The sequence below is a fragment of the Nymphaea colorata genome, chromosome 11, assembly GCF_008831285.2.
Source record: "Nymphaea colorata isolate Beijing-Zhang1983 chromosome 11, ASM883128v2, whole genome shotgun sequence".
Classification (NCBI taxonomy): domain Eukaryota; kingdom Viridiplantae; phylum Streptophyta; class Magnoliopsida; order Nymphaeales; family Nymphaeaceae; genus Nymphaea; species Nymphaea colorata.
In genome coordinates, this window is record NC_045148.1 from 11,876,963 (window position 1) to 11,902,123 (window position 25,161).

Sequence of the window (25,161 nt, forward strand, 5' to 3'; positions counted from 1 at the left end):
GAAGGTGGCCAGTGCATTAGTGAGCTCAAATGGCATCACTTGAAACTCAGTGACTGTTGTGGATGTGGAATGCAATCTTAGCCACATCCTCCTCGATTATTAGAATATGGTGATACCAAGCTCATAAATCTATCTTGGTGAAGAATGTGTTACCCATGAGCTCATCCAACAATTTGTCTATCACTAGTATTGAATGTTTATCCTTCATTCATAATGACCTTGTTTAGGGCTCAGTAGTCCACGCAAAGTCTCCACGTGTCATCTTTCTTCTTCACCAAGAGGACGGGTGAAGAGAAGGCACTGATCATGAACCGTATGACATTGGTGTCGATCACCTCTCGCCCTAATCTCTCGATTTCGCCGTACTGTGCATGGTTGTATTGATAGGGACGTTCGCTCATGGCATGTGTGCTAAGCACCAATTGGATGTGGTGATCATGGGTTCGCTTCGGTGGAAAGCCAGTGGGGTCTTTTGACTACATCTGGAAACTCCTCTAACATGCTTATGACTTCTATTGGCATGTCCTCATGTGGCTCATTCTCTCCAGCCGTGTAGGCCATCAACAAATAAGTTGGCTGGTCAGCATGAAGGGCTCACAAGGCCTCTTTGGGTGTTGCGTGGTAGTTTAATATTGCAGTTTTCCCATCCCCCTTAGGCAACTAGAAAGTCCTAGCAGGTTTAGTGGCCCTAGATGGTGTGACTGGTGTAGGGCACCGAGTGGGGGCCATTGTGGCCAGCTTATGATAGGTCATCGGCTGCCAGCTGCCGGTTCTTCTCCTAGATCATATTGGCCCTATGATAACTGTCCTGCAATGATTGGGGCTGTTAGTGAGCATCTCAAGCTTGATGTCTTCCCTCAAGCCACCAATAAAGGATGACATAAGGCACCCTTCAGCCAGTCCTGGACCATGTTACTAAGGTCCTCATGCTCTGTTTGGTAGTCTCTCACTGTCCCTTTTTGCTTCAATTCTTTTAGCTATATCTCGTAATCAGGAAAGGATGACTCTTCAAACCGGATTATGACCTCATCTACTAGTTCTTCCCAAGTGAGGATCGACCGGTTTTGTGTGAGCCACCGATATCGAAGTGTAGGATTGCTATAGGTGCCTACCACTCTCATAGAACTTGTTGGCACTCAAAATATTGATGGACCTTATAGATTCATTCTTGAGCTTTTTGTCCATTATGTATGGGAAGTTGAACTTGATCCAGGGTAAAGGATGGGTATGTCCCTCACGTGGATCATCATAGAAGGAATTGAGATCTACCCATCCGTAACTTGGCTTCCTTTAATTGGGCCTATTGAGAAGCTCTTCCTGATTGTTCTCCTCATATATGACATGATCATGCAACAATGGTGTCTGCTGGTATTGGCCAGCTAGTGATCGGCCCTCAGCCTACTGACGTGTTGTGTAAGGCATCTAACCGAAATCTACCTGCTACCCAGCCTCAGCTCTACCTGGCATGTGTATGTATGTGTGTATCACCAGGACCAGCTGGGCAATGTGCCTTGGCGTATCCCTCCCACTCATGGTTGATCCATGGCTAACCACCTGGCCCCTCAATGGCCTTGTCTATGTGTGCACTGTGTTGCCTAAACGTCAGGGGGGAGTACTCGCTGTCCATGTGCGTCACAGCCAAATTGTTGGGGCCTCTCTCTTCTTTAGAAACCAAACTCACATGCCTACCACATGCCATTATACTCATTATCGGGCACTGTGTCTGTATCCACCCAATGACCATCGTTGGGTGATATTGGACTGTTGCTAGCTCTACTGCCGATCAATAAATTATAGAATCGGTTGGTGGATCCGTCCAAAGTAGGTCCCCTGCTCACGCCACACGTGCCTGCATGTAGGGCTCACCGGTCTCCAAAGTAGGGCATCTACTTAGGCTGGCAAACTCGATCCTCCACTTCCTAATGCCTTTGCATACAAGTACTAATGCAGCTCCTTGGACTACACAGATTGCTCATTCCTTGAACATGACTTCAATGTTGTCGATTTTGCTCACCTATGAGCACAAGGAGCTCAATTTGTCTATACAAGTCCTATCCATGCAGTGGCCTCCTCTATATGTGTGGCAGATCATAGGAAGTCTCCTCACTCTTGGGAATGATGGTTATCTTATCCTTTCCTCCACGTGCCATCTAGACAATCAAACTTAACCATGGTAGGGTGAAATGGGTCTCTAGTGGTGAGACACTCTCTCTAGCATACCCAAAAGCCCTATAAATGAAAGTGTGTAGCTTTACAAACCAAGGGTCCTGACAGGTCCATAAATTAGTTACAAACCTCCTAGTGTGGTTGGTTTGCACTAATGGGCCTTGTGCATGAAGCAATGCATGAAAAACAAGGGCAGGCTTCACCATAGGGACTATTTTACCCACGCAGCCTCAACCTCCAGATTGGCTCTTCGACTACTGAATGCCGCATCTGCATAGCATAGACTACAGCATGCTTGACCACAGGGGGTGTGGATGGGCCTTATAGCTGACCTTCAACTCAGAGTGAAGGTGGTAGGGTGCACTATTGCCCCGCCCACCTAGCACCTTGGCAACTTGTTTCGCTCTGGTGATGCCCCTTGATAGGGCCTGCAAGCCGCATCCACGTAGTGCCTCGACCATGAGCCTCGAGCTCAACTACTAATTGGTTGTGCTCTGTGTATGTACCTAACGGTCCTAAACTTGCACAAAGGTTAGATTCAAGCTCACTGACTGAGCTGCGTTATAAGCTCTCTCACCCTACTAGTCACTGAATCCTGCTATTAGCTGCCGCTAGTCGGCACTGTCCATAGCTGAAATCTAACCTCTGCATTGATAACATGTAGCTAGGTCAGCTCATACAGAACTGATGGGACCTGTCTCCCATAACCTAGCTGCTCACAATGGGTCAACCAGTACATGGCTATCCCTGGTTGGACACATGGCCCTATCAAGCTCCCACAAGTCAAGTACAAACGACATGTTTGCACCTGTAATGCTCATTTTTTTTTATTTACTTCAGGTTGGGCTGGAGTAGGTCCAGACCCCGACCCGAGCCTCTCACGCGAGGAGGAAGCCCGATGTAGGGCCCTCCTCCATCTTTCTCTCTGCCTCCCTCTTCATTGCCCTTTCAGCCTACAAGTGAGCACCCGACGCAAAGAAGAAGAAGGCGGAGGATAGTGCAACGACGAAGGTGAAGACGGCAGCGGTGGCGGTGGTGCGTAGGTAAGTCGTCGATCTCTCTCTCTGTCTCTTCCTTCTTCTTCTTCTTTCTTCTCCTCGTCCCCCTCTCGTTGTTCTATCGCCTCCCCCTCTATCCTAATTCCCCCTGTTGAGTCCCCCTTTTCCTCTCGCACTCCTCAGCACCCTCTCTCTACCCACACTCTCTCTGCCCGCACTCTCCCCTCTCTGTCAACGCCCTCTCTCTACCTTTCTCTTCATTCACTCTTTCTCCTTCTCTCGCACCTACCCTCTCTCCCTCGACCCTTTGTTTGTCTTTCCCTCTTTGTCTGCACTCTTTTCCTTCTGTGTGTTGCCACTCCTCTTCTCCTTCCCGCCAACTTTCTCCTGCATGGTCCCTCTCCTCTGCTACTCTCTCATCTCCAGTCCCCCGCACGCTCTCCCCTCTACCCAAACTCTCTTGGTCAGTTTCTCTCTCCTCATTTTCTATTTGTTTTCCCCTCTCCCTCAATTGTGTTTTCCCCTCTCCCTCAACCCAGCACTCTTCCTCTCTGTGCACTCTCTCTCCCGCCAGTTTTTCCTCACTCTGAGTGTCTCCCATCTTCAGCCGAACTAGCTCTTCACTGCCGAAGGACCTATTCTAACAGCAGACCCTCCTCTTGCATTCTCTTTTGCTCCTTTTCACTATTTTGGTGGCTGTTTGATCGGACCACAACTTGGGGATGCATCCTTCCCCTCATAACAGCGAATAGAAGGCATTGGTGGCGGCGCCATCAAATGATTTTGCCGCTAGGTGGTCAATCAAACATTTGAGTGGCTGCCGGGAACACTACAACAGTTTGGACTATAAGATTGGGGTGAGAGAGGCCTAATCGAACTTAAATTGCCAAATAATTTTGGTTGGCACATGTACAATTAATGATTAAGTATGCTAGACTTAAGATTTGATGATTTAGAATGCATGTTAGTGAATTTGCTTTTTGGGGAAGGTCTAAGACTATTTTGGAGGGACAAGGATCCACTTATATATCTATCTCTTTAGCATGATGGGTTGATTTTCGAAGCGATTAGGAAGCATGGTAGAAATTATGATGTTGTGGAGAAGGTTTAGAACTATTTTAGCGAACTCATGAAGTATGCTTTTGTTGATGTGCATGCACGTCGTTTGTTGGGAAAGAGCATGTATGTTAAGAAGACGCCTCAACTAAGGAAGCAAGGGAGAAACATATTAGTGATTGGTTCAATTCGAAAACATGGAGCTTAAATAGTTTGGTGACAACCTCAAAGAGTTGGGATCTTTTGGAGGGCTTTGGGTTGATACTATCCGTTGACACCCTCTTGAGGTGATAACCTTTGCCTCAATGATTGTATTTCATACTTGTATAGATTGCAAAGCGAAGTGATTAGAGAACTTATCACTTGCTTATGTTTTCATCTACACTGGGCACGTCAAGTAGACCTTGAGTGACAAGATTTGATGCTTGAGGCTTTTTGGGTGTTTTGTTGATGCGCAACAGGTATGGCGACAATCTAGGCAAATTCTTGCTTACGGCCAACCTTGAATGTGTGTTTTCAGGATTGTTGGATCCTATGACTGTGGTGTGATTGAGTGAATGTATGCATGTGATTGGATTGATATGAGATGAGTTTTGTTTTAAAAATTACTATAAGTTTTGTTTTGAAAATTACTATGCGATTGCATGTGCATGCTAGAAATGATAAACAAATGAGATGGGGTATCAAGTCGAGTATCTCCTCGACCCCAATTGTGCATTAGAAAGCATCTTAGAATGATAATTGCCTAAGACAGGTACGAGCCAATCACGAATTGAGACTACTCTTCGTGGTTTGGCTAAGTTTTGAAATATGTGATCGATGTGTGTGACTAATGTGAATGTTGTGATATGTTACACATGCATTGTCGTGGACATGAATGCAAATGAATGAATTGAGGGTAGTTGTACCCGTAATATTACGATAGCTAGCTAAGAATGTTAACTATATGTGTAGCCATCGTGTGGAGGCAATTGGAGGTATGGGTGGACTCGCGAAGTGAAACCAACCTCATGAGCTAGTCTGTCATTTTGTGAATGTGTTTTCATAATGATAAGTAAGAAAGAATAAGATATGAGAGGCCAGTGGGTTGTGGCAATGTGTTGGGGAGATGTCTCGCCTTCACCACTGGTCTCGCCTGCTTGGAGCGTAGGTGATGCAAGGCCCAAGGTACTATTGCTGATGTGCTTGGAGCATTGGGATCCCACCTTCCCAAACTGGGTGTTCTAGGGAAGGCTAAGTAACTCTTCTTGGAATTCACACATCCATGAACGAGTGTTCTTCCGCTGCAGCGTGAATCAATGTTGTAAAAGGCGAGAAAGCGAGGCGAGGCATTGATCCTCTTATGAGGCAAGGCAAGGCGAGGCGTTAATTGAAGTGTAAGCTTCACATACAAATTTGTGAATTATATAATATTTATAAAAATGACAACTAAACTGAAAAAATGACTACAATCCTAAGCATATTAATAAAAAACAATACACAACACATGCAAACCACAATAATTTGTAAATCTAAATAAATACAATGTCATAACATACATAGTACAAAGAGTGCTTGCATAATTGGCTCATAGCACAACCTATCCTAAAAAGTTAAATGTCATAGAATTATTATTAAAAAAGATAACCAAAATTAGGTAAACCAAGGAGAATAAGTAAATGACAAGTATTGTAGAACAATAATATAAGCATATTGAAATATGTATATGTGGAAAAATTTTTAAAAGTAACTAATCTGTGTAATTATCAAGTGATATTTAACAAACTTCAAATGATTTTTGTAGGCAATAGGTCAATTGTATTTTCATCATTGTTATCTTCTTTAATGAATGACAGTTCATCGTCATTTGAATTGTCCGTATATTGAATAGGTTCATCTTCTTCTTCAGTTGCTTTATCATCAAAACTCTCATGTTCAAAAGCTTCTATTATTGTTTTACCTTCATATAAAAACAATAACACACAACAAAATATAACAATTAGTAAAGAAAAAAGACAATGTTCTTATCTTTATTTACAAACATATAACATTACCTTTGCCAATACTTTTCTTTTGAGAAGAGGAAGCACTTTTACGCTTTTTCATAGACCTTGATATATCTTCGAAAGGGAGGATATTAATGTCTTCGATCTCAAACAATGAGTGCAACCAAGAATCATCTAATGAAAGTGGTAAAACAGAATCTTCTTGTTCAACAACTCATTCATCATATGGATCAATAGTATCAATACATAATGGATCTTGAGTACTTTTCTTTCTCATTTCTCTTTCACTCAACTTCATATTATACATGACAAAAACCAAAGAATTGAGTTTTTCTTGGTCAAGGTGATTTCTTCTTTTTGTATGTACCTATCATATAATTGCATAAGTTAATCATTTTGACCATTATAAAAAAACATTTGAGTGATAGCACGATAAATGGTTTGAAAGTTTCATTTATTTACCAAAGAGAATGAGCTTCAGTTACACTCACATCCTGATGCACTGCATGTAAGATTGAGAGTTCTCATAGCAAAATTCTTCAATTCTTTTGTATTGTCGCCAAATGTATTCTTCCAATCAGCTGAAAAAAATAAACAATAAGAGTAATTTAAATAACTTCATTTGATACACTCATAAGTTCACAATATAAATCAAAACAATAAAAAAAATGTACCAGGATGTTTTTTCTTTCTTGTTCCAATTGCTAATGATCAGCCAAACTCACCAACTTCATTTTCATATGAATCAAGTTGAACTAAAATATCACATCTTTCTTCTCCAGTAGGCACCATAATGTCTAAGCATTCAATTAGCTCATCCTTTATTCTTCTATCCTTGAGGACATCATCATCATAATGAAAATGTGGGCTTAGATAATACTCTAGAACATGTAAACGATGATGTATTTGATTATCCCACCTATTATCAATTATTTGCTAAATTTTTGTATACCTTTTCTGATTATTATCAACATTGTATGTTATTTCTTCTTTTGTCCTTCTCATATGATTGTACAAAAATCCCATAACTGGCTTTTCATCTGAATCAACAACTCTCAACACCTTCACTAAAGGTAACGTAACTTTAATAATATATGATATTGTCTTTCAAAACCTTTCATCTTGAGTAACAATTCGCATTACCTCCTTGCCTTTAGGATTTTTAGTATAATAATCACTGCCTTGAAATTCTGGAGACAAAAACATGTTCTTCAATGCTATTTTGTTTATACGAATACTCTATAAAGTAAGATACGAAGCAGCAAATTGTGTAATAGGAGGCCGCAAAAGTTCTTTACCATTTGTATATTTTCTCATCAATTTAATACCCAAGTATGTCCATATATAAATGTACTTACAACTTTTGCTTTTTCGATCACTTCCTTATGCAAATGTATCTTAGCAATGTCTTCAAGAATTAAATCTAGGCAATCAGCTGCACAAGGTGTCCAAAAAATATGATTGAAGCCATCAATTTCTTTTAACTTCATACTTGCAGCTTTGTAGTTAGCAGCATTATTAGTAACTACCTGCACTACATTTTTCTCTCCAACTTCTTTAACTATCTTCACCAATAATTTTACCAAATTATCAATAGTCTTTTTTACACCACTAATATCATAAGACTTTAGAAAAACTATACCTCAAGGATTATTTACAAGAAAGTTAATCAAATTTCCACTTTTACCACCAATCCAACCATCTGCCATTATGGTACAACTAGTCTTCAACCATGTCTTCTTGTTATCCTCTAATTTTATTTGCACTTTATCAACTTCTTCTTTTAGGATCGAAGCCTGCATATCGTTGTAGGTTGGTGGTTTCAACCCTCGACCATAATTTCCCATAGCTTCAATCATTCTCTCAAAATATGGATTGTTACATAAGTTAAATGATAAATCATTCGCAAAAAAGAACTGACCTATGGCAGAATATACTTGCTTCATTTCCTCTTTCTTCAAGGCATTTGGTTCTGGCATACTTGAAGTTATAAATTGATCTATTGTACCTTGTGAAATTCCAAGCTTACGAATATTGGGAGATGTAAGACCACCACTCATTATTGTTTAATCCAAACATTCATTTCCACGCAATTCAAAATTGTCTTTTTTTCTTTGTATTTCATTTTTTCGTTCTTACAAATAAATTTTTGAAAAATTGTACAACACTTTGTCATGCTTTGTCACATGCTTTAGCATCTTTTTTAGTTTCAGCCAAGTGTTGTTTCATTTTGCAAACACCACCTCTGTAAGTTTCTTTACAGTAATAGCATATCAAGTTTCCCCTTTTTTCTTTATCATTAGGATCTTCTTCAACACAATGTTCCCATGCTGGATCCCGCCGTGCCATTTTTTCTCAAACATAAACAAAGTGCTACAAATACAATTCAATAAGCATCCAATGAGTTCAATTACATGTATGCAAAAGCTCAAATGACTAAGCATAGCCAAATATTAACAACACATAATGTAACAAATACTAACACCAATCGAAAATTTTGAATTATTAACAAGTAACAACATATTACAAATGTAATGCAAAATAACTATTGAAAAAATACATAAAAATATAAAAGGATTGTCTACCACAATCCATTTTCTAGACCATAGTCATGCTCTTCAACATGATAGCCATACTAAATAAAAGAGAAAAAGACAAGGGTGGGTGTTGACACCACTCTTTTTTAAAAAGGTTAGGCAGAAAAATGAAACTATAATTAGCACAAAAAATTAATCAAGAAACCTCAATGCACTAATTAAACTATGATATTGTCCCAATTCATCATGTTTCATTCTTTAGAAAATACAATAGACCCCAAATCCAACTTGTAGACAGTAGACCAATAACCGACATCACTTTGTGGGTAGCTACGTTTCAAGTTCCAATTTATATATATACATATATATATATATATATATATATATATATATATATATATATATATATATATATATATATATATATACATATATATATATACATATATATATATGTATATATATATATATACATCAACAAAATCAAGCCATTTTCGAAAGGGACCACATGCAATTATCAATTGATTAGATTAACCTCTCGCAAGTGGTTGACAAAATGGAATCCAAACCCATGGTTTCTTATGTTAGTGTATATGATTTTGTAGTTTTTTGACAGAAGTATGGTTGCCCTGCTTTTGATCAAGCTAACTAAGAAGCAAGCCCATGTCTACTGCCGGTACAGACCCACTTTAAATTGGAGGGACTTGAATCCCATTTTCTAGACCTGATAAAATTTGACCCAAAACTGGTCCTGATCAAACTCACTTGCACCTTTAGAAGGGGAAGAGGAGGGAAGGAAAGGAGATCAATACAACTGAAAGTAGCAAAATCTTCCTCTTTACTTCACCATAGGACTTGTCAGCCTCAGCAAGGCAAAACCTAAAGCGTAAACCAACTCTACATATAGGACCCACTCAAGCCAAACCCAGTTGCAGCTATCCTAATTTAAAGAGCCCCTTCTGCCTCCCGTCAATTGATGTTGGTCTCATTGTCTCACTAGACATTAAAAAAGATCAACTGGGGCTCAAACAGGGACTTGGAAAATAATGGGTTTTATAGTTGCATGCAAATGGGAAACATCCAACCATACAGATCTACAAACACTATGAATTCTCGATTAAATTTGTTCAAAACTAAAATGTTTCCACTTTCCACTTGTACTATTTTCTTTGGCCCTTTTTGGTGCTTCAATTTTCTCCCACCCTTGTTTCCCCTTCGTGAGTTTTCCTCCTTTTTTCCTAGCCAAAGGATCAATGATGCATGTGTACTTGCAAAGAATAAAGCTGAACAAATTTAGGTTGTAGAGAAGCTTACATATTAGAGCCATGGAGAGAAAGAGATTCAAAGAGAGAGACTTACAATTGCAAAGTATTTTTGAGTCTCTGACATTGGGCGATGGCTCCAAGCCTCTATCAGCCGCAGCTCCAGCCTCCAACCTCTAGCACTACTGCAATTTCACAGCGTTTAGCGACGGTTGAACTTCAGAGGTGATTTGCGATTAAGAATAAGGGGTTTAGGGATAGAACCGTGGTTAATCAGGGCTACGTGTGAAGCTTGACCATTTTTATTTAATTTATTTATTTTTTAATTAAAGCAACTAAACAGTCCTTGAGGTATACACCTCAAACATTGAACGTGCCACATATGGAGGCATACACCTCTACATATGAGGCACACACTTTAGGGATGTGTGCACCTTACACCTTTGCCTCAAGGTGTTTTTTTAAAAAAACACCTTGAGTCGCTTTTATTTTGTAAGAAGTCTGCATACACTTCTTACAACATTAGCGTGAATGGATCCATATCGTTTCGGGTCACCATGGGGGTTGTCTCCCGACTCTAGGTCACCCGTAGTATGCATGTGTCTATGTTTGCACCCATAGGAACTGTTAATTCACTAAAGCTAATGTAAATGAAAAGAATGTAATGAAGTGTATGTGAATGAAGTGAATGTAATTGTTAAATATGTTTTGTTTGGCCATTGAGAGGCCTTTACATGTCGTGGTATATGTGAGGGGCCTTCTTGACAAGTCATGTGACTTATGCCCTATCACGACATGATAGTGATTTGCTTTCGTAATTGTTTATCCTAGATTTGAGCCCTTACCTAAGAGGGTTAGGGAATTATCTTTGTCATACTGTGAAGGCTAAGCTTTCTATTGTTTTATTTTTCAAGTTTTGGCAGACCGGGGCAGTAGGTTGATTAGACGGCTCTACTCACATCCTATTGGGGAGGTTTTGAGTCTATTGTAGTGCTGACACGTCTTGTTTTGTTTTTATTGATGCCTTGTTTTTGTTAGGCACCAATGTTGTCAATTGGGGCCTTTTTGTCATATGTATTATTGAGAAATATGATGTGATTTTTGTATAAACCGAAATGATTATATAATGGAAAGTTTGCCCCATCGTTTTGACTTGCATGGCTCCTTTCCTTTTGAATCTTTGTGCTGTCACATCTCAATGTTTATGTCTTAACAAAAAAAATGGTTATTTGATGGTCAAAGTGTTGGGTTGCGACAGCTTCCCTTCCCATTCTTTGTCTTTTGGTTGTAGAAATGAAGAGTTATGCAAAGCAACAAATTTCAATTGGGTTTTAAAAAAATTTGAAGTGAAAGGGATCTGCCCATCGGAACAAGGTTCAACCATTCATGTCGCCTTTAATCTGGGTACTTGGACCAAGGACTAAGTATTTTTTCTGATCATGTACAAGTCATTTAGTTGATGCAAATCCTATACGTTTGTGCATAAAAGCTTTGGATTTGAAATTGAAAGTTCCTTTTGATATTGACTTTTGACAAAGGATTTTGAACTTGTTTTTGGTAAATTAGAGTAAAATTTAGACAAGTTGTTTTAAAATTTAACTTGTTTTGACAAGTTATTTGAAAATTCAACTTGTTTTAGAGAGTTTGGGTAAATTCTTTTGATAAAATTAAAAAAATTTCAAATTGATTTGGATTGAAGACCATTGTTTTGGTCTAAATTGTGTGCAATTTGAATTGAGCTTCAAAATCAATAATAATCTTGACAATGGTTTGAAATGGATCGGAATGTGGTTTTGATCCACGATTTTGAAAATTCAATTGTCAATTTGACAATTTGGATGATAAACTTGGAATGGAGTTTTGATTGAAAATTGAGAATTTGATTGAAAAATTGGGATTTTAGAGATTCATATCTAATTCATCGTTGAGAACTTATATCACGATTTCAGATTGAGAATTATGATCAAATTTTGAGAAAAATAGCTAAGTCTACTTAGCAAATGAATTCCTTTTGGAGTCTATTTTTGCCAAACCATGTACTTAAGTCTAAGGGACATGAATTGATTTACAACGGATTCTCTTTTTAGAAAAAAAAATATAATTTCTCAAGTAAGTAAAACTTACCCTCTTTGAAGAAATGAAGGTTCAAAAATGTTTAAAAACATGTAATTTCAAACTATTTTTAGCTGAATTGGGTATCATGCTTGTGTTTTGTTTTGAAACTAAGAGTGATTTTTAAATTCTCATTACAATATGACTTTGTCACTTTTTGCAACTCAAAATTGAACCACTCAATTTCTAGAGAAGGTGCACGTGGTGCAATGGTGGATCACATTTATGAGAATGAATTCATCCCTAATAGGAAATTAATTTATATATTGTAGTAAATGTAAATAACTCTGTCACCGTGGAATGCTCTCATGGTGAGGAGCCTGAAATAGGTTTAGGCTAGCTGTTTTGAAGGGGATGTGGCTTTGGAGCTCTTTCCAATAATTGATTTATGGGTTCTCCTTTTAGAAAACCTCCTTATGCATTTTTCATGCATTAAAATATACATTTGATCGCATTTTTCTTGTTGGACATCATTCCCACTTATAAAATAGAAATGCAATAACACGTTCCCCACAAATATGAAATTAAAATGACAACAATAAGCAAAAATGCGTGGAGAATAGGTTATAATTGCTTCTACTTTGTGGCCGGCCTAGGTATTTGGGGCTCTCCTTGGCTGGTTCTCTAAATCCAACAATAGTAAGCAAGAATCTAAATTAAGATTCGAGCTTGGCAAGGCTTTCAATAGACTTCTTCTTTGCTTAGAATTGTATAGATGAAGCGGATTTCCTTACAACAAAAATCCTAAACAAGGCTCCACTCAAGTAACTGAACTTAGCAAGTTCGAAAGCAAGGACTAGAAAATGAGAAAAAGAGAAAGTTGGGAGGACTCTGTGCCTTTTGAGCTAGTGAGTAAGAATAGGTCTAGCTATGTGCCAAGCTGGAATAAAAATTGATTTAAATTTTTAGAAAATAGGCTGAGGTGGCTGCCACCAGCCTCTAATTCGACCAACGAATTAGAGAAATTTAATTTTTAATTGGCTCAATCCATAATACATGGATTCGTGACTTGCCAAAAGAAGATTAAATTGTTTTTAATCTTCTGAAATGATTCCAACCGAGTACACCTAACCCACATGCATGAGATAGGCGGGCTTGCCTAGGTGTGGTCCGGACATGGTCAAGCTAGTTTGAGTTAAGGTTTAAGTTTTAAACACTTGGTTTTGATTGAAAATTTGACAAAAGTACCCTTAGATCGGGTTTGAATTATTTTGAAATCGAGCTTGCTAGGTTCAAACATAGTGACTAAGCCCTAAATATTATTGAATTGTGAATTTTATTTGACAATTCAATTTAATTTGGAAAGACTTTTCAAAACCTTATCAAATTTGTTTTGAAAAGGACATTTTTGTCTATAATTCAATTGAAAATGGATTTAACTACATCAAATTTCAATTTGAAATATGAATTTTCAATTTGATACTTGATTTGTACACTTGACAAATTCAAATGTGTATTTGATTTACATAGAATCCTAATTTTGGGTTTTATGAGTTCAAATTGAACATGAAAGGACAAATTTTGTCAGAACCAATTGATCAAAGTAAAAGCTCATTTGGCAAATTGATGTTGACTTGATTTAAGTAAATTTGATGAATTTGAGAATTTAGTAAAGAAGACTTGACCTAGTGAGGGTCCACTCCTATCCATTAGTTGGATTGTGGGGGTAGAACTAACTTTTTGCATAATTTTGACTAGGCTAAGTTCAAGTTGACTGAGCTTAGTTGAGGTTGGCAGCTAGGTGAGCCTACTTGCCTTAAAAGTAGGTTGGTGGGAAGCAATCATAGCTTCTTTAGAATTTGACTCCTCTCTTAATTAAGAGGATCTTTCCAATTAATAGACAAAAAGAGGTATAAATTTCTCTATTTTCCCATGAAATTCAATGATGATTTTATCTAATTTCATGACAATTTATAAATTTTTAAATGATGGCAACCTGAGAACTGGTGAGAGGGCGAGAAGGTGGAATACTAAAGAGGGAGACCGGTGGTCTGATCTCTATTTGCCGCCTGTTACTCAGAGGGAGGAATACCCGAAGGGAGAGGCTAATGCCGTTGAGCTCTCGGAGGCCCCTTCCCCATTCCCGGTGGTAGCAGGGTTGCAGCCTGCTGGCACAGAAGGTCTTGGGACACAACTGTCCATCATGTTCCAACTTCCAAGGTCTAACTCTTCGTGTAATATTTTTTGTGGGGGTTTTCATCGTTCACATTTCAGTAGGTTTTCTTGCAAGAGGGCAGCACAGCAGTCCCTGTGGTGGGTCCTCGTCGCAAGACCTACAATCACAGCACGTGGCATAAGTCGGGGTCTTTTGATTCGGGAGCCTCCAATGACCATATTAATCCCGTGGAAAAAAGTTAAATTCGAGACCGCCGAACCAACGTCAAATAAAACGTTCAGAAGGACGACGTTAAATAAAACCTTGCAAAAGAAGATGGCATTTTTAATGCCGCAGATTTCCTATGGGTTCCCATTTGCCAACCCATTTTCCTCTTCCGCCAACCGCTAAACACGGAAGAAAGGGAGGCGGCGACACTGTAATTTGTCCTTTGGCCTTCCTCTTTAATCCTGCTTCTTCTTCGTCCTCTTCAGCCGCTGCTGCTGTGCTATTGTCCTCTAAAAACACGGATGAGGCTGCTGAAGGTAGCGACATGCAGCCTGAACCAGTGGGCCATGGACTTCGACCTGAACCTGCGGAACATCAAGGAATCGATCACTAGGGCAAAGGAGTTGGGCGCGACGATCAGAGTAGGGCCCGAGCTGGAAATTACGGGTTATGGTTGCGAGGATCATTTCTTCGAACCCGATACCGTTGCCCATGCGTAAAGTTCACCTCTCTCTCTATGTTCTCTTCCTTTTTTGCTCAACCAATCGATGGTTGGGCTTTCATCGCTTTGTCCGTCGTTGTTGCAATTTGGTGACTTTTTTAACTCTTTAGTCACAGATTCACACGCAGTTGGCACAGCTGGTCCTGCAATACTTCAATCTTCATCCTTCGTTTAGAATAGTCCATGGCCTTTTCACTTTCCTATGGAGATGCCTTTTTCCCTGCTTTTGGTTTTCGTCATGTTCTTCTTGCATGTATTGATTCTACTTAGATCGGTGAAGAACCGATTTGGTGATGCATGTCAAAGGACTTCTCCAGTTTTTTGTCAAATTCGAGAGTTCCAGTCTTTCTCCATTTTGGCGAATTCTCTCATCGCTGAGTCTGTTTCCGCGGAGTATGTAGATCTTGTTCCTCTGCCTTTGAACTAGAAGTTTCTTTTAGTTTCTGTCTGTTGAATTTTGCATGTTTTAGAACCAATACAACAACTAAGCCATCATAAATATTAGGATGTCCTCTTGTATCCTTTTTCTTTCTTCTTCTGGATTGTTAATTTTTATTGATGATTGTTATCCTGTTTTTCATGCCTAAAGACATGCTTCTCATGTTTTTGTTCTTCCTTTGGTTCTTTCTGATTTTCATCCCTTGTTTAGGTTACGTAAATTTTTGAGTATAGTGAAGGGCTGAAATGTTGTTTCCAAAAACTTTAGGTTCTTTCATTGTTGGCTTGGTTTGGAGCTTCATTTTGTTTCCTTCTGATTTATTCTCCTGTAGTTTGCAATTTATGAGAGTCTTCACTTGGAATGGAAGTGGGAAAGTGAGAGCTTTTCCTCATGGAGAATGATATATTGAAAAAGGCAAATTTGCTTTCTAGGTGATGTTCTTTAGATATGCATATTAGGTCTCAGTTTTGTTTGTTGTGGCAGCTGAAGTCACATTTATAACCAAATAGGATTCTACAATTAGTTTTGACTTTTTTATTTGAAATTTCTGCATTTTTTTCACAAAATCTGTGTTATTGCTTGGGGATGATTTAGACTAGTTGCCTAAGGCCATGTACTTTTTATTTTCTCAAGCTAGATTTGATTTCCTTTTATTTTTCTGTATCAGGTTTGTCGTCGACAGTAACAATGTTAATGCTAGATAGATTCATGAGTCCAATTAATTTTGTCTTTAGATAATTGACATTTTAAATTTCATGCTATTGCCTTTCATCAAAATTTTTATGAAGTTATCGGTAAGATCATTAGGAAGATTGCATGGATGAATGTGCAGGTGGGAATGTTTGACAGAGCTTCTGTCAGGAGAATGGACAGAAGGAATCTTGTGCAGTATTGGCATACCTATTAGAGAAGGAAGTACCCTCTATAACTGTCAAGTCTTCTGTTTAAACCGAAAGATCCTTTTGATTCGGCCAAAGATGTGTCTTGCTGGTGATGGAAATTACAGGGAACCGAGATGGTTTTCAGCATGGAAGCACAGAGAGCAGTTGATTGACTTTCAACTTCCAAACATTGTCTCTGAGACTACATCACAGAAATCTGTGCCGTTTGGTTATGGTTATTTAATGTTCTCTGATACGTAAGTCCCTGATCTGGCATTTTATACTTTTTCTTGGCAACACTTTGTGGATAAAACACTTGAGTTTCATGTCATTAAGGTGCTAAACCTGCATAACTGATGTATTTTTTCTACTAATATATCCATATAGTTTGGGTTAATTGGTTCACATTCTCCTTGTACCTGTCACATAAAGATATGATACCAAAGGGTCATCAAGGTTTTGCTGCTCTTTTATCCTTTGAGTAGCAACCTTTCCAGTTGGTACCATCATATTCCTAGGTCTAACTCTTCTCCCTGCTTGATTGGTGGACCTTGCTTTCTAGCTCTCCCTTGCCTTCCCATTTGAGGCCAATGTTGGTCCAGCTTAAGGAGAGATCTATGCTCCGTGTTCAACACTAGTCATTGGCCCTTAAGTTTAAATTGTTGTATCACTGATAGTTCAGATCCCTTGCACCTTTTCCAGAAGTCTGTGCAATTGTTGACACAATATCTTTCTAGTGATCAGCTTTACCCTTCTGTTATAACATGTAAGCTTAGAAGGGAAGCTAGTTGGAGTATACATAGTCAATATTCTCTTAGTTTGTTTTATGTACATTTTTTGAGAACATATTGAATAACTGTTCTACATTTTTCTTTTAAGCTGTTTGATGTGGTCCTCTGGATCGATGTTATTCTGATTCATGGTGGTGACAACAATGTTAGTTGATTAAATCTTCTGGCTTGGTGTTCTCTCTCTCTCCATATACTAAAGCTAGTAAAGCAGACAAAATTGTTCAAAGAAAACATCCGTACATGGAAAGTACATGCATGTATAAAGTGATTCAGTCATTTTGTGATTCTGAGAAAACAATGCTGATTCATGTTTTTTAGAATCATGAGCTGTTACGCAACCTTTGTGCTGTTATGTGCTAGTTTTTCTGAATCCTTTTTTCTCCTCAGAATGGTCGCAGCTGAAACATGTGAGGAACTTTTCACTCCAGATGCACCTCGAATTGAACTTGCACTGAATGGTGTTGAAATCTTTGTTAATGCAAGTGGTAGTCATCATCAGTTAAGAAAGCTAAACATTCGTATGGACCGGATCAAGAATGCAACATTTATATGTGGCGGTGTTTATATATATAGCAATCATAAGGGGTGTGATGGTGGCCGGCTTTACTTTGGTTTGGCATTTGTCCTTTGCCCTTTTGCTTTTCTAGAGTCACATCTAGTGTTTCTTCAATATAACTTTTTGCTGTTTGCTTGAGGCAGATGGATGTTCTTGTGTGGCTGTAAATGGAGACATTGTTGCGCAAGGTTCCCAGTTTTCGCTGAAGGACGTTGAGGTTTTAGTTGCACAAGTTGACTTGGATGCTGTGAGCATTCTCTTAACATTTATGTCGTTATTCTGCTCTTACTGCTCTTTTACACTTTTGGTAAAGTTACTCAAAGCATTTCAGAAGATATCATTTGTCACCATCTGGAGGCCGTACAAAATTAATTGTCAGGCTTCTTTGAGGCACTGTGTGTCATTTATTATTTCTCAAAACAATCTCTGCAAAACAGAAAGTCTTGGAGAAACAATTATGTTGTATTTTGTTAGCCAAAGGTAATATGCACTGACCCACCATCAAATACTAATTCCTTTGTCTGTTCATCTTCTAGATGGAAATTAGCCACCTGAAGGAATGAATGAAATACGCTTTGGTGTTTAGAAGAAACAACTTTATCACTTTTATAAGCTCAAAATCCTCAAGAAACCTGAAAAAAATGCAACATTGCAATATTGACAATCATCCACACCCTTCCTTTTTTTGTAAGGGATGTATATGTGTGTACATTTTGTAATGGAATTCTCCTTAAGCAGTCTTGAAGTTACAGAGTTCACAAGAAATACTTAGTTGCAAAGGACTAAGAAAGAAGGAACAATATTAGTCACAAAGGACAAGCATGCACTTGCTTGGGAGTTGGGACACATGAGATGAACTAATTATATATAGCTTAAAGCATAAGAACATGCTTAACAATATTATACATCATAGGAGATACTATACAAGATTCACAAGAGAAAGGAAGTGTAAGATCGATGGGAATTTTGAATAATTGTTTACAAGTTTTTGAAGGCTTTTGCATGTAAATTAAATGTACTAGTTAATAGGCTTGAAAAATGATTTTTTTTTAGTGAAAACATGTGGTTGTAAAATTATCTTTATAAAAAAAACACCTTATTAGAACTGAAAGATCGGGGAGGAACCAGAAGAGAAACCAAACTTTCTAAAATAACCAGGAAACTAAGTCCTTCAAAAAGACTAGGAACCTAGGTTCTTAAAACAATTAAGGTGTAACAACCCGACCAACTCTTGGGCTGAAGCCCCTGGTTCAGTGGATCCCAACCCGCCTCCTAGCAGTTTCGGCTCCAAACTCAAAAATGCTAGGAACTAAGACAACTATCTATTCAATAACTCCCTTTATAATCCCTTGAAGATCCCTCACAATTTTCAATACGGGACTAAGTTTTTGAGGTGTGACAATCCACCCCCCTTAAGGCACACGCTTGTCCGCGCATGTGGGAGCCTAGGTTCGAGTGTTGAACCGGCTCTGTTACTGATACCAATGTTATCCACACCCCAACCCATTGACCCTCAAATAATTTTTTTTTGTTAAAACATAAAATGTCGAGGTGCGACGACACAATGATTCAAAAGGAAATGAGCTATGCAAAACAAAGACAATGAGACAAACTTTCCATTATATAATAAATTCTGTTCTTACCAAATTACTTCACATTTCTCAAGAACACATATGACAAAATGCCCCAAAAGGTCAAAACCATGACACCGATGCCTAACAAAAACAAGACATCAAAGAGACTTAAACATGACTTGCCGACACTACATTAAACCCAAAACCTCCCTAGTAGGATGTGAGTTTAGCCATCCAATCAATCTGCTGCCCCGCGCCCGCCAAAACCTGAAAAATAAAACAACAAAAAGCTTAGCCTTCGTAGTATGAGATAAGGCATGCAGTCACATCATGGAAGCCCCTCACATATACCACGACATGTAAATGCCATTCGATGGCCACACTAAACACATTTAACAATCAGATCCACTTCATTCACATACACTTTATTCACATTCTTTTCATTTACATTAGCTTTAGTGAATTGGCAGTTCTTGCGGGTGCAAACACAGACACGTGCACACTACGGGCGACCTACAGTCAGGAGACAACCCCTGTGGTGGCCTGAAACGATGTGGATCCATTCACGTTGCACCGGTAGAGCACTCGTCCATGGATGTGTGAATTCCAAGAACAGTTGCTCAGCTTTCCCTAAGACGCCCAGGTTGGGAAGGCAGGAGCCCAACATTCCAAGCACATTACACAATGATATTTTGGGGCCTTGCACCACCTGCGCAGACCAGTGGCGAAGGCGGGACATCTCCCAAACAGATTGCCACAACCCACTGGCCTTTCATCTATTATTCTTTCTTACTTATCATTATGAAAGCACACTTCACAACATGACCGGCTAGCCCATTTAGGCTCGGTTAGGCCTCACTCACCCCACTTTTAAAATCCAAATTGCTGCAGTCCTCCCGGCAGCCACCTAAAGTGTTCGGTTGATTCCTAAACTGCAAAAATTAACTTTTGCTGTCACCTCCCAAGCCTTCAACTCATTGATATGAGGGTAATGATGCGTCCTCAAACTGCAATCCAATTCAACAGCCATAAAAGAGTGAAAATCAACGAAAAGGGAGTTTAAGAGAAGGGTCTATCATTAGAAGGGGCCCACGGTAGTTGTGATGGAGGCTGAAGACGAGTGAGAGAGGACACAAGAGGATGGGAGTGGGAGAGAGGCAGCGCATGTGAGGGAGACAGTGAGAGAGGGGAAACTGAGGGTTCGGGCGAGGGAGAAAGGGCAGGTGCGAGCAAAAGAGAGCGTGCAGAGAGGGAGAGTGCGGGCAGAGGGAGCGTGGGCAAAGAGAGGGCGCTGACAGGGGAGGAGACGGACAGAGAGAGCAAGAGAGACTGCACAGAGAGATGCAAGTAGAGAGACGAGAGAGTGGCGGAGGGAGACAATGCAAGAGAGAGGGCGTGGGAGGAAGAGGGGGACTTGACAGAGGAGAATCGGGATAGAGGGAGAGGTGATGGAAAACAATGAGAGGGAGGAGGAGAAAAAAGAAGGAGAAGAAGGAAGAGACAGAGAGAGAGAATGACATGCTTACCTACGCGCCGCCGCTGCTACCGCTGCCCTCTTCACCTCCGTCGCCGTTGTTCCTTCCACCTCCTGCTTCACTATGACGACCTCCCATCGGCGAAACCAGAGAGCGACGAAGAGGAATGCATTGAGGAAGGTGAGGAAGAAGAGCCCCCACGTCGGGCTCTTCATGCTGGTGTGTTTGGGTCCGGGTTTGGACCCGATCCGGCCCACCTGCAAAAAGTCGAGCGTTACATCCTACCTTCCTTAAATAAAATTTCGTCATCGAAATTTAGATCATACCTTGATGCAAGAACATTAGTCTTTTTGGGGTTGGAGCCAAAACTGCTAGGAGGCGGGTTGGGATCCGCCGAACCAGGGACCCGAACCTAGGAGTAGGTCGGTTTTTACTCTGGTATCAAAGCCGATTCAACATTCAGACCTAGGGTCCCACACGCGCGAACACGTGTGTGCCTTAAAGGGGGTTGATTGTAACACCTAGTCCCGTATTGAAGATTGTGAGAGATCTTCAAGGGCTTATAAATGGCTTATTGAATAGATGGTTGTCTTGGTTCCTAGCCTTTTTGGGGTTGGAGCCGAAACTGCTAGGGGGTGGGTTGGGGTCCGTCGAACCAGAGGTCTGAGCCCAAGAGTGGGTCGGGTTGTTACATAAGGGGCTAGGTGCTGCAGTTATACCTGCTTATCCCTGTGCCCTAGTGATGCAGACCTGCCTTGGGTTGGGCCTGCTAGAGTTCGGACCCGAACCCTCACAAGGATGTAGTGTAGAGGCTAGATGTCCAAGATAAACTAGGAAGATTGCAAAAGCAGATGGAGGCAGGGATGCTAGCCATGCTTAGGAGAGCTTGACTTCTATGCTGAGTTGCCAAGAATGAGAAAGCCACACTCTTCACAGTGTGGAGGGCTTGGCATCAGAGCACCTCCATGATGTCTATCTATGTAGTTTTGACCAGGAGAGTCTGCAGCATTTGCAAGTTGTCCAAGATGTCTGACGTAAAGCATGCACTGAAGAAATCTTGAAGCAACCACGAACCGCGTTCAATATGTCCGACTTTGTGGTGTTAATGAGGAGAGCTTGTTGGTTGGCTTATGAGCAAGATGCATGTTGGGCACTTAGGATGGTTAGGAGGATGGATTGTCCTCCTTCCTTCTTCCACATTAACAAACAAACATTATGAAGCAACAGAGTGATATGATTTTTGCTTTGAATACCTTGTTGAAGATGACCGATGGATGGAAATCAAGTAGAAATACACACCAAATTCTAAATTTCCCATTCTCTGCCGAAGTAGTGAGTACGGGTCAATCCACAGACAACAAGATTAAAGATATGAAATAACTCATACATTAAACGAATCTTAACTTTATTAATCACCTAATGTGTATCGTCAATAGAATGAGTCAAAGTCTTACAAATCAAAACATCAAACATAGATTCACACACTAGCAAATCAAAGAGAATTCTAAGCTACTTCTTCTCGAGGACTCCATGCCAATGCTTCCTACTTGTTCTGCACCACTGGTACCCGAGCATCAACAAAGAACTAGGAGCCTGAAGAATAAAGAAAATAATGTTAGGACTATAATCTAGGTTCTACAAACAAATGGAGTAACAAATTCTTTAAATTTCTTTCTAAACCATTACTAAACTTTCCTATCTTAAGTATAAAGAAATGAAAATGATAAACACACTATCAAAGCTAGGAGAAATAATGAAGCTCTTCCCATTGTGCAATGTATAAGTTTCAGGGTAGATTTCTGTAATTTGCTCACGTTAGGGTGGTAGAAGTGTCAAAAAAATTGAAAAAGGTGTCATCTGAAAGCTGACACTTTGAGGAACCGGCCCCATTATACAGAACATGGCAAACACCTCTATTTTCAAAGATATAGCTATTTTACTACAAAAAACAATGAAATTGCAGTTCTGTAATTTTCTGAAACCAGAGGGCAAAACAGTTATAAATACAAGATTTACAGAGCTCTTCCTCTAATCAAAGTGCAAATATTTCACATTGTAATTCCATGATTTGCCCTACGAAAGTCGATCTACAACATAGTGCAAAGCAAATTGTAATTTGAATAAGGATTGCTTAATAAAGAGTAAAATCTGACCTACGACCCACTACTATGCACAACAGCATGTATGCTTAAGCAATGGTCCTCCTTGCCGCAAGTAAAATAGAGAGTAGTTAAGGTGCGCACAGGAGATACATGGAAAACAGAGAGGTGGTTGCCGAAACACTTCACCGCAAGACAAGGTGGCACGTTTGTGAGAGAAACGGGGAGGCTCGGCATCGGAGGCGAGGCTGGCTCTCGCCGAACGCTGCGGGAAGCTATGCTGCATGGCTTGGCTCTGTTCTCGACAATCTTGCGGGAGATGGATGGAGGCAGGGCAGGATGACGACCCTCTAACCCATCGCAGAGAGACGCAAGGCCGAATCGATGTGCTCTTCTTGAGGTCACGGGTGATGGAGAAGCACCAGGGCAGGGAGGTGGGTGTGAGGCGCCTTCGGGCTATGATGGCGTGGGGCTCAAGTGACTTCCTTGGTTGCAGTCGTCGTGCTGCTAGATACCTGGGAGTTTTTTGACCGTGCGGCTAGGTGAATCCACAAGCTCTGGACCCACTGGTCTCTGCCTCGTTGGTAGGACGCGTTCAACAAGCAGGACACATGGGAAGGTAAGAGCGATTAATCCACGAGAAGAGGGGAAATTGCAGGGAGAGGGGTGCGAGCCTAGAAACCTCACCGGATGCTCAGTAGTCTTAGAGAATGTAGTATGGGGAAGCAGGGGTCGTCTTCGGCAGCGCCTCCTCGGTCGGGAGGTGGAACAGGGCGCTGCGGCAAAGAGGCGGGCGGTTTGCTACAAAACAGGAGGCAACCAGAAACCATCGATTTCGGTCGACGACCAGCACGTCACCGGTGGGACTAGTGTCCAACAGGGTCGGCTTTGGCTGGGGAGTTCGTCTGAGCACTTTGGCCACCAATGGTTGCCAAAATCAACGGTGGCGGTAGCAGAAGATCCTCAAGCCCAAAACAGACGACAGGAGGGCAGGAAGACGAAGATCTTGTGATTCCGGCCGGCCCAGTCCATGACACCGGTCGATCTTGGGCTCGTTGGAACCACAAGAGATCGAGGATGTTGTTGGCGCATAGCCATACACAACCTCAAAGCGAGTCATCCCGGTGGCTATGTGGGGGTTGGTGTTGTAGGCCCATTCACACCATGAGAGGTACTTAACCCAAGTGGTGGTTTTGTGGCCGACAAAACTCCTCAAATACGTCTCTATGGTGCGATTCACTACTTCTATTTATTCGTCGGTTTGTGGATGATGGGCAAAATTTAATAATGTGTGTCGCAGCCATTCGTGTGTACTCACGTCAGAAGTCCTTGATAAAAATACTATCCTGGTCGCACACGATGATTCGGGGCATACCGTGATGCTTATCCACCCATCCTTGGTAGACTTCAGCTACCACCCTAGCCGAGTAGAGCCGAGGAAGAGGGGCAAAGTGCACCTGGTTGGTTAACCGGTTGATGACCACTAAGATGGCCTCCTTGCCTTCCGATTTGGGCATTGTGTCTACGAAATTCATGGACACATCTTCCCATGGCCTGTTGGGAATCGAGAGAGGACAAAGAAGGCCCGAGGCTTTTCTTGGCTCGTACTTCTTTCTTTGACAAATGGGGTATTGGCGTATGTATTTGGTGACGTCGATCTTCAAGCCCTCCCACTAAAAGTCAGCAAGGATGCATGTTAGCATCCTTTCATGCCCCTTGTGCCCTGTTATGGGGACGGCTTGATGGTAATCCATCATCTCTTGGCATATGCCATCCCCTTTCTGCAATACCACCTTGCCTTTACGATACAACAGTCCTTCCCGGCGGTTTTGTGCGGTATGCTGCCTGGGTGCACTTATACAGGGGTGAACAAAAACCTTTGATCGGCCTTTTGGGATGCTCAGATACGATCCCACAGATCGGTCCTAAGAGCTGAGATGGTGCACAAGGCTTCGGGCACCAGAGAGAGCGCATCAGCCACTGAGTTTTCTGGCCCCCTTTTGTACTCAATCGTGAACCTGCTATCCTCAAGGTCCTTGACTATCATGCCACTCCAAAAGAAGCCCTGAGAGCCTTGCAAGCGAACCAGCCTGCCTACCTCTTGTGTCCTACACAGAAGATGGAGGTGTGATAGAGGGGAGAGTGCTTGTGGAAATGGCCACCCTGCTAGGGGAGTTTACGGATGTCTTCCAAGAGCCTATGGGCTTACCCACGCTGCGCACCTATGATCATCATATTCAGCTCGTGCCTGGAGCCACAACAGTCACCGTAAGACCGTATCGGTATGCTCATGCCCAGAAGGGAGAGATCGAGCGACTGGTCCGTGAAATGGTGGAAGCTGGTCTAGTTAGGCCAACAAACAACGCGTATTCCTCCCCCGTCTTGCTGGTCAAAAAGCATCACGA

The 25,161-nt window shown here is 40.8% G+C and overlaps 2 protein-coding genes across 3 annotated transcripts in view; one reads left to right on the forward strand and one right to left on the reverse strand.

Moving 5' to 3' along the window:
* Positions 1–5,986: 5,986 nt before the first annotated feature.
* On the reverse strand, positions 5,987–8,265 carry LOC116263556 (uncharacterized). Its single transcript, XM_031643294.1, has 8 exons — positions 7,864–8,265; positions 7,564–7,770; positions 7,349–7,444; positions 7,158–7,267; positions 6,931–7,073; positions 6,697–6,786; positions 6,254–6,379; positions 5,987–6,159 (listed from the first exon to the last, which is right to left on the reverse strand). Exons 1-8 carry the CDS (start codon positions 8,263–8,265, stop codon positions 5,987–5,989), a joined length of 1,347 nt encoding a protein of 448 aa, XP_031499154.1.
* Positions 8,266–14,549: 6,284 nt separating this feature from the next.
* The window catches only part of LOC116264357 (glutamine-dependent NAD(+) synthetase), an 87,428-nt gene continuing 76,816 nt past the window's right edge, over positions 14,550–25,161 (forward strand). Inside the window, exons 1-4 of one of the 2 annotated variants that reach the window (XM_031644501.2) lie at positions 14,550–14,935; positions 16,213–16,518; positions 17,440–17,663; positions 17,752–17,855. In XM_031644501.2, the coding sequence (XP_031500361.1) occupies positions 14,742–14,935; positions 16,213–16,518; positions 17,440–17,663; positions 17,752–17,855 (828 nt within the window). In that variant the 5' untranslated portion in view covers positions 14,550–14,741. The remainder of the gene's footprint in view (positions 14,936–16,212; positions 16,519–17,439; positions 17,664–17,751; positions 17,856–25,161) is intronic. The other variant, XM_031644500.2, reaches the window with a different exon arrangement.

Bases quoted from the DNA above. Each gene is read 5' to 3' on its own strand.
- LOC116263556 (XM_031643294.1), bottom strand. From the start codon at position 8,265: ATGAGTGGTGGTCTTACATCTCCCAATATTCGTAAGCTTGGAATTTCA. The intron at 7,771-7,863 runs GTAAATAATCCT...TTATTGGTGAAG, and splicing joins GAAATTTGATTAACTTTCTT to ATAGTTAAAGAAGTTGGAGA. The intron at 7,074-7,157 runs GTATACAAAAAT...GTATTATCTAAG, and splicing joins GTTGATAATAATCAGAAAAG to CCCACATTTTCATTATGATG.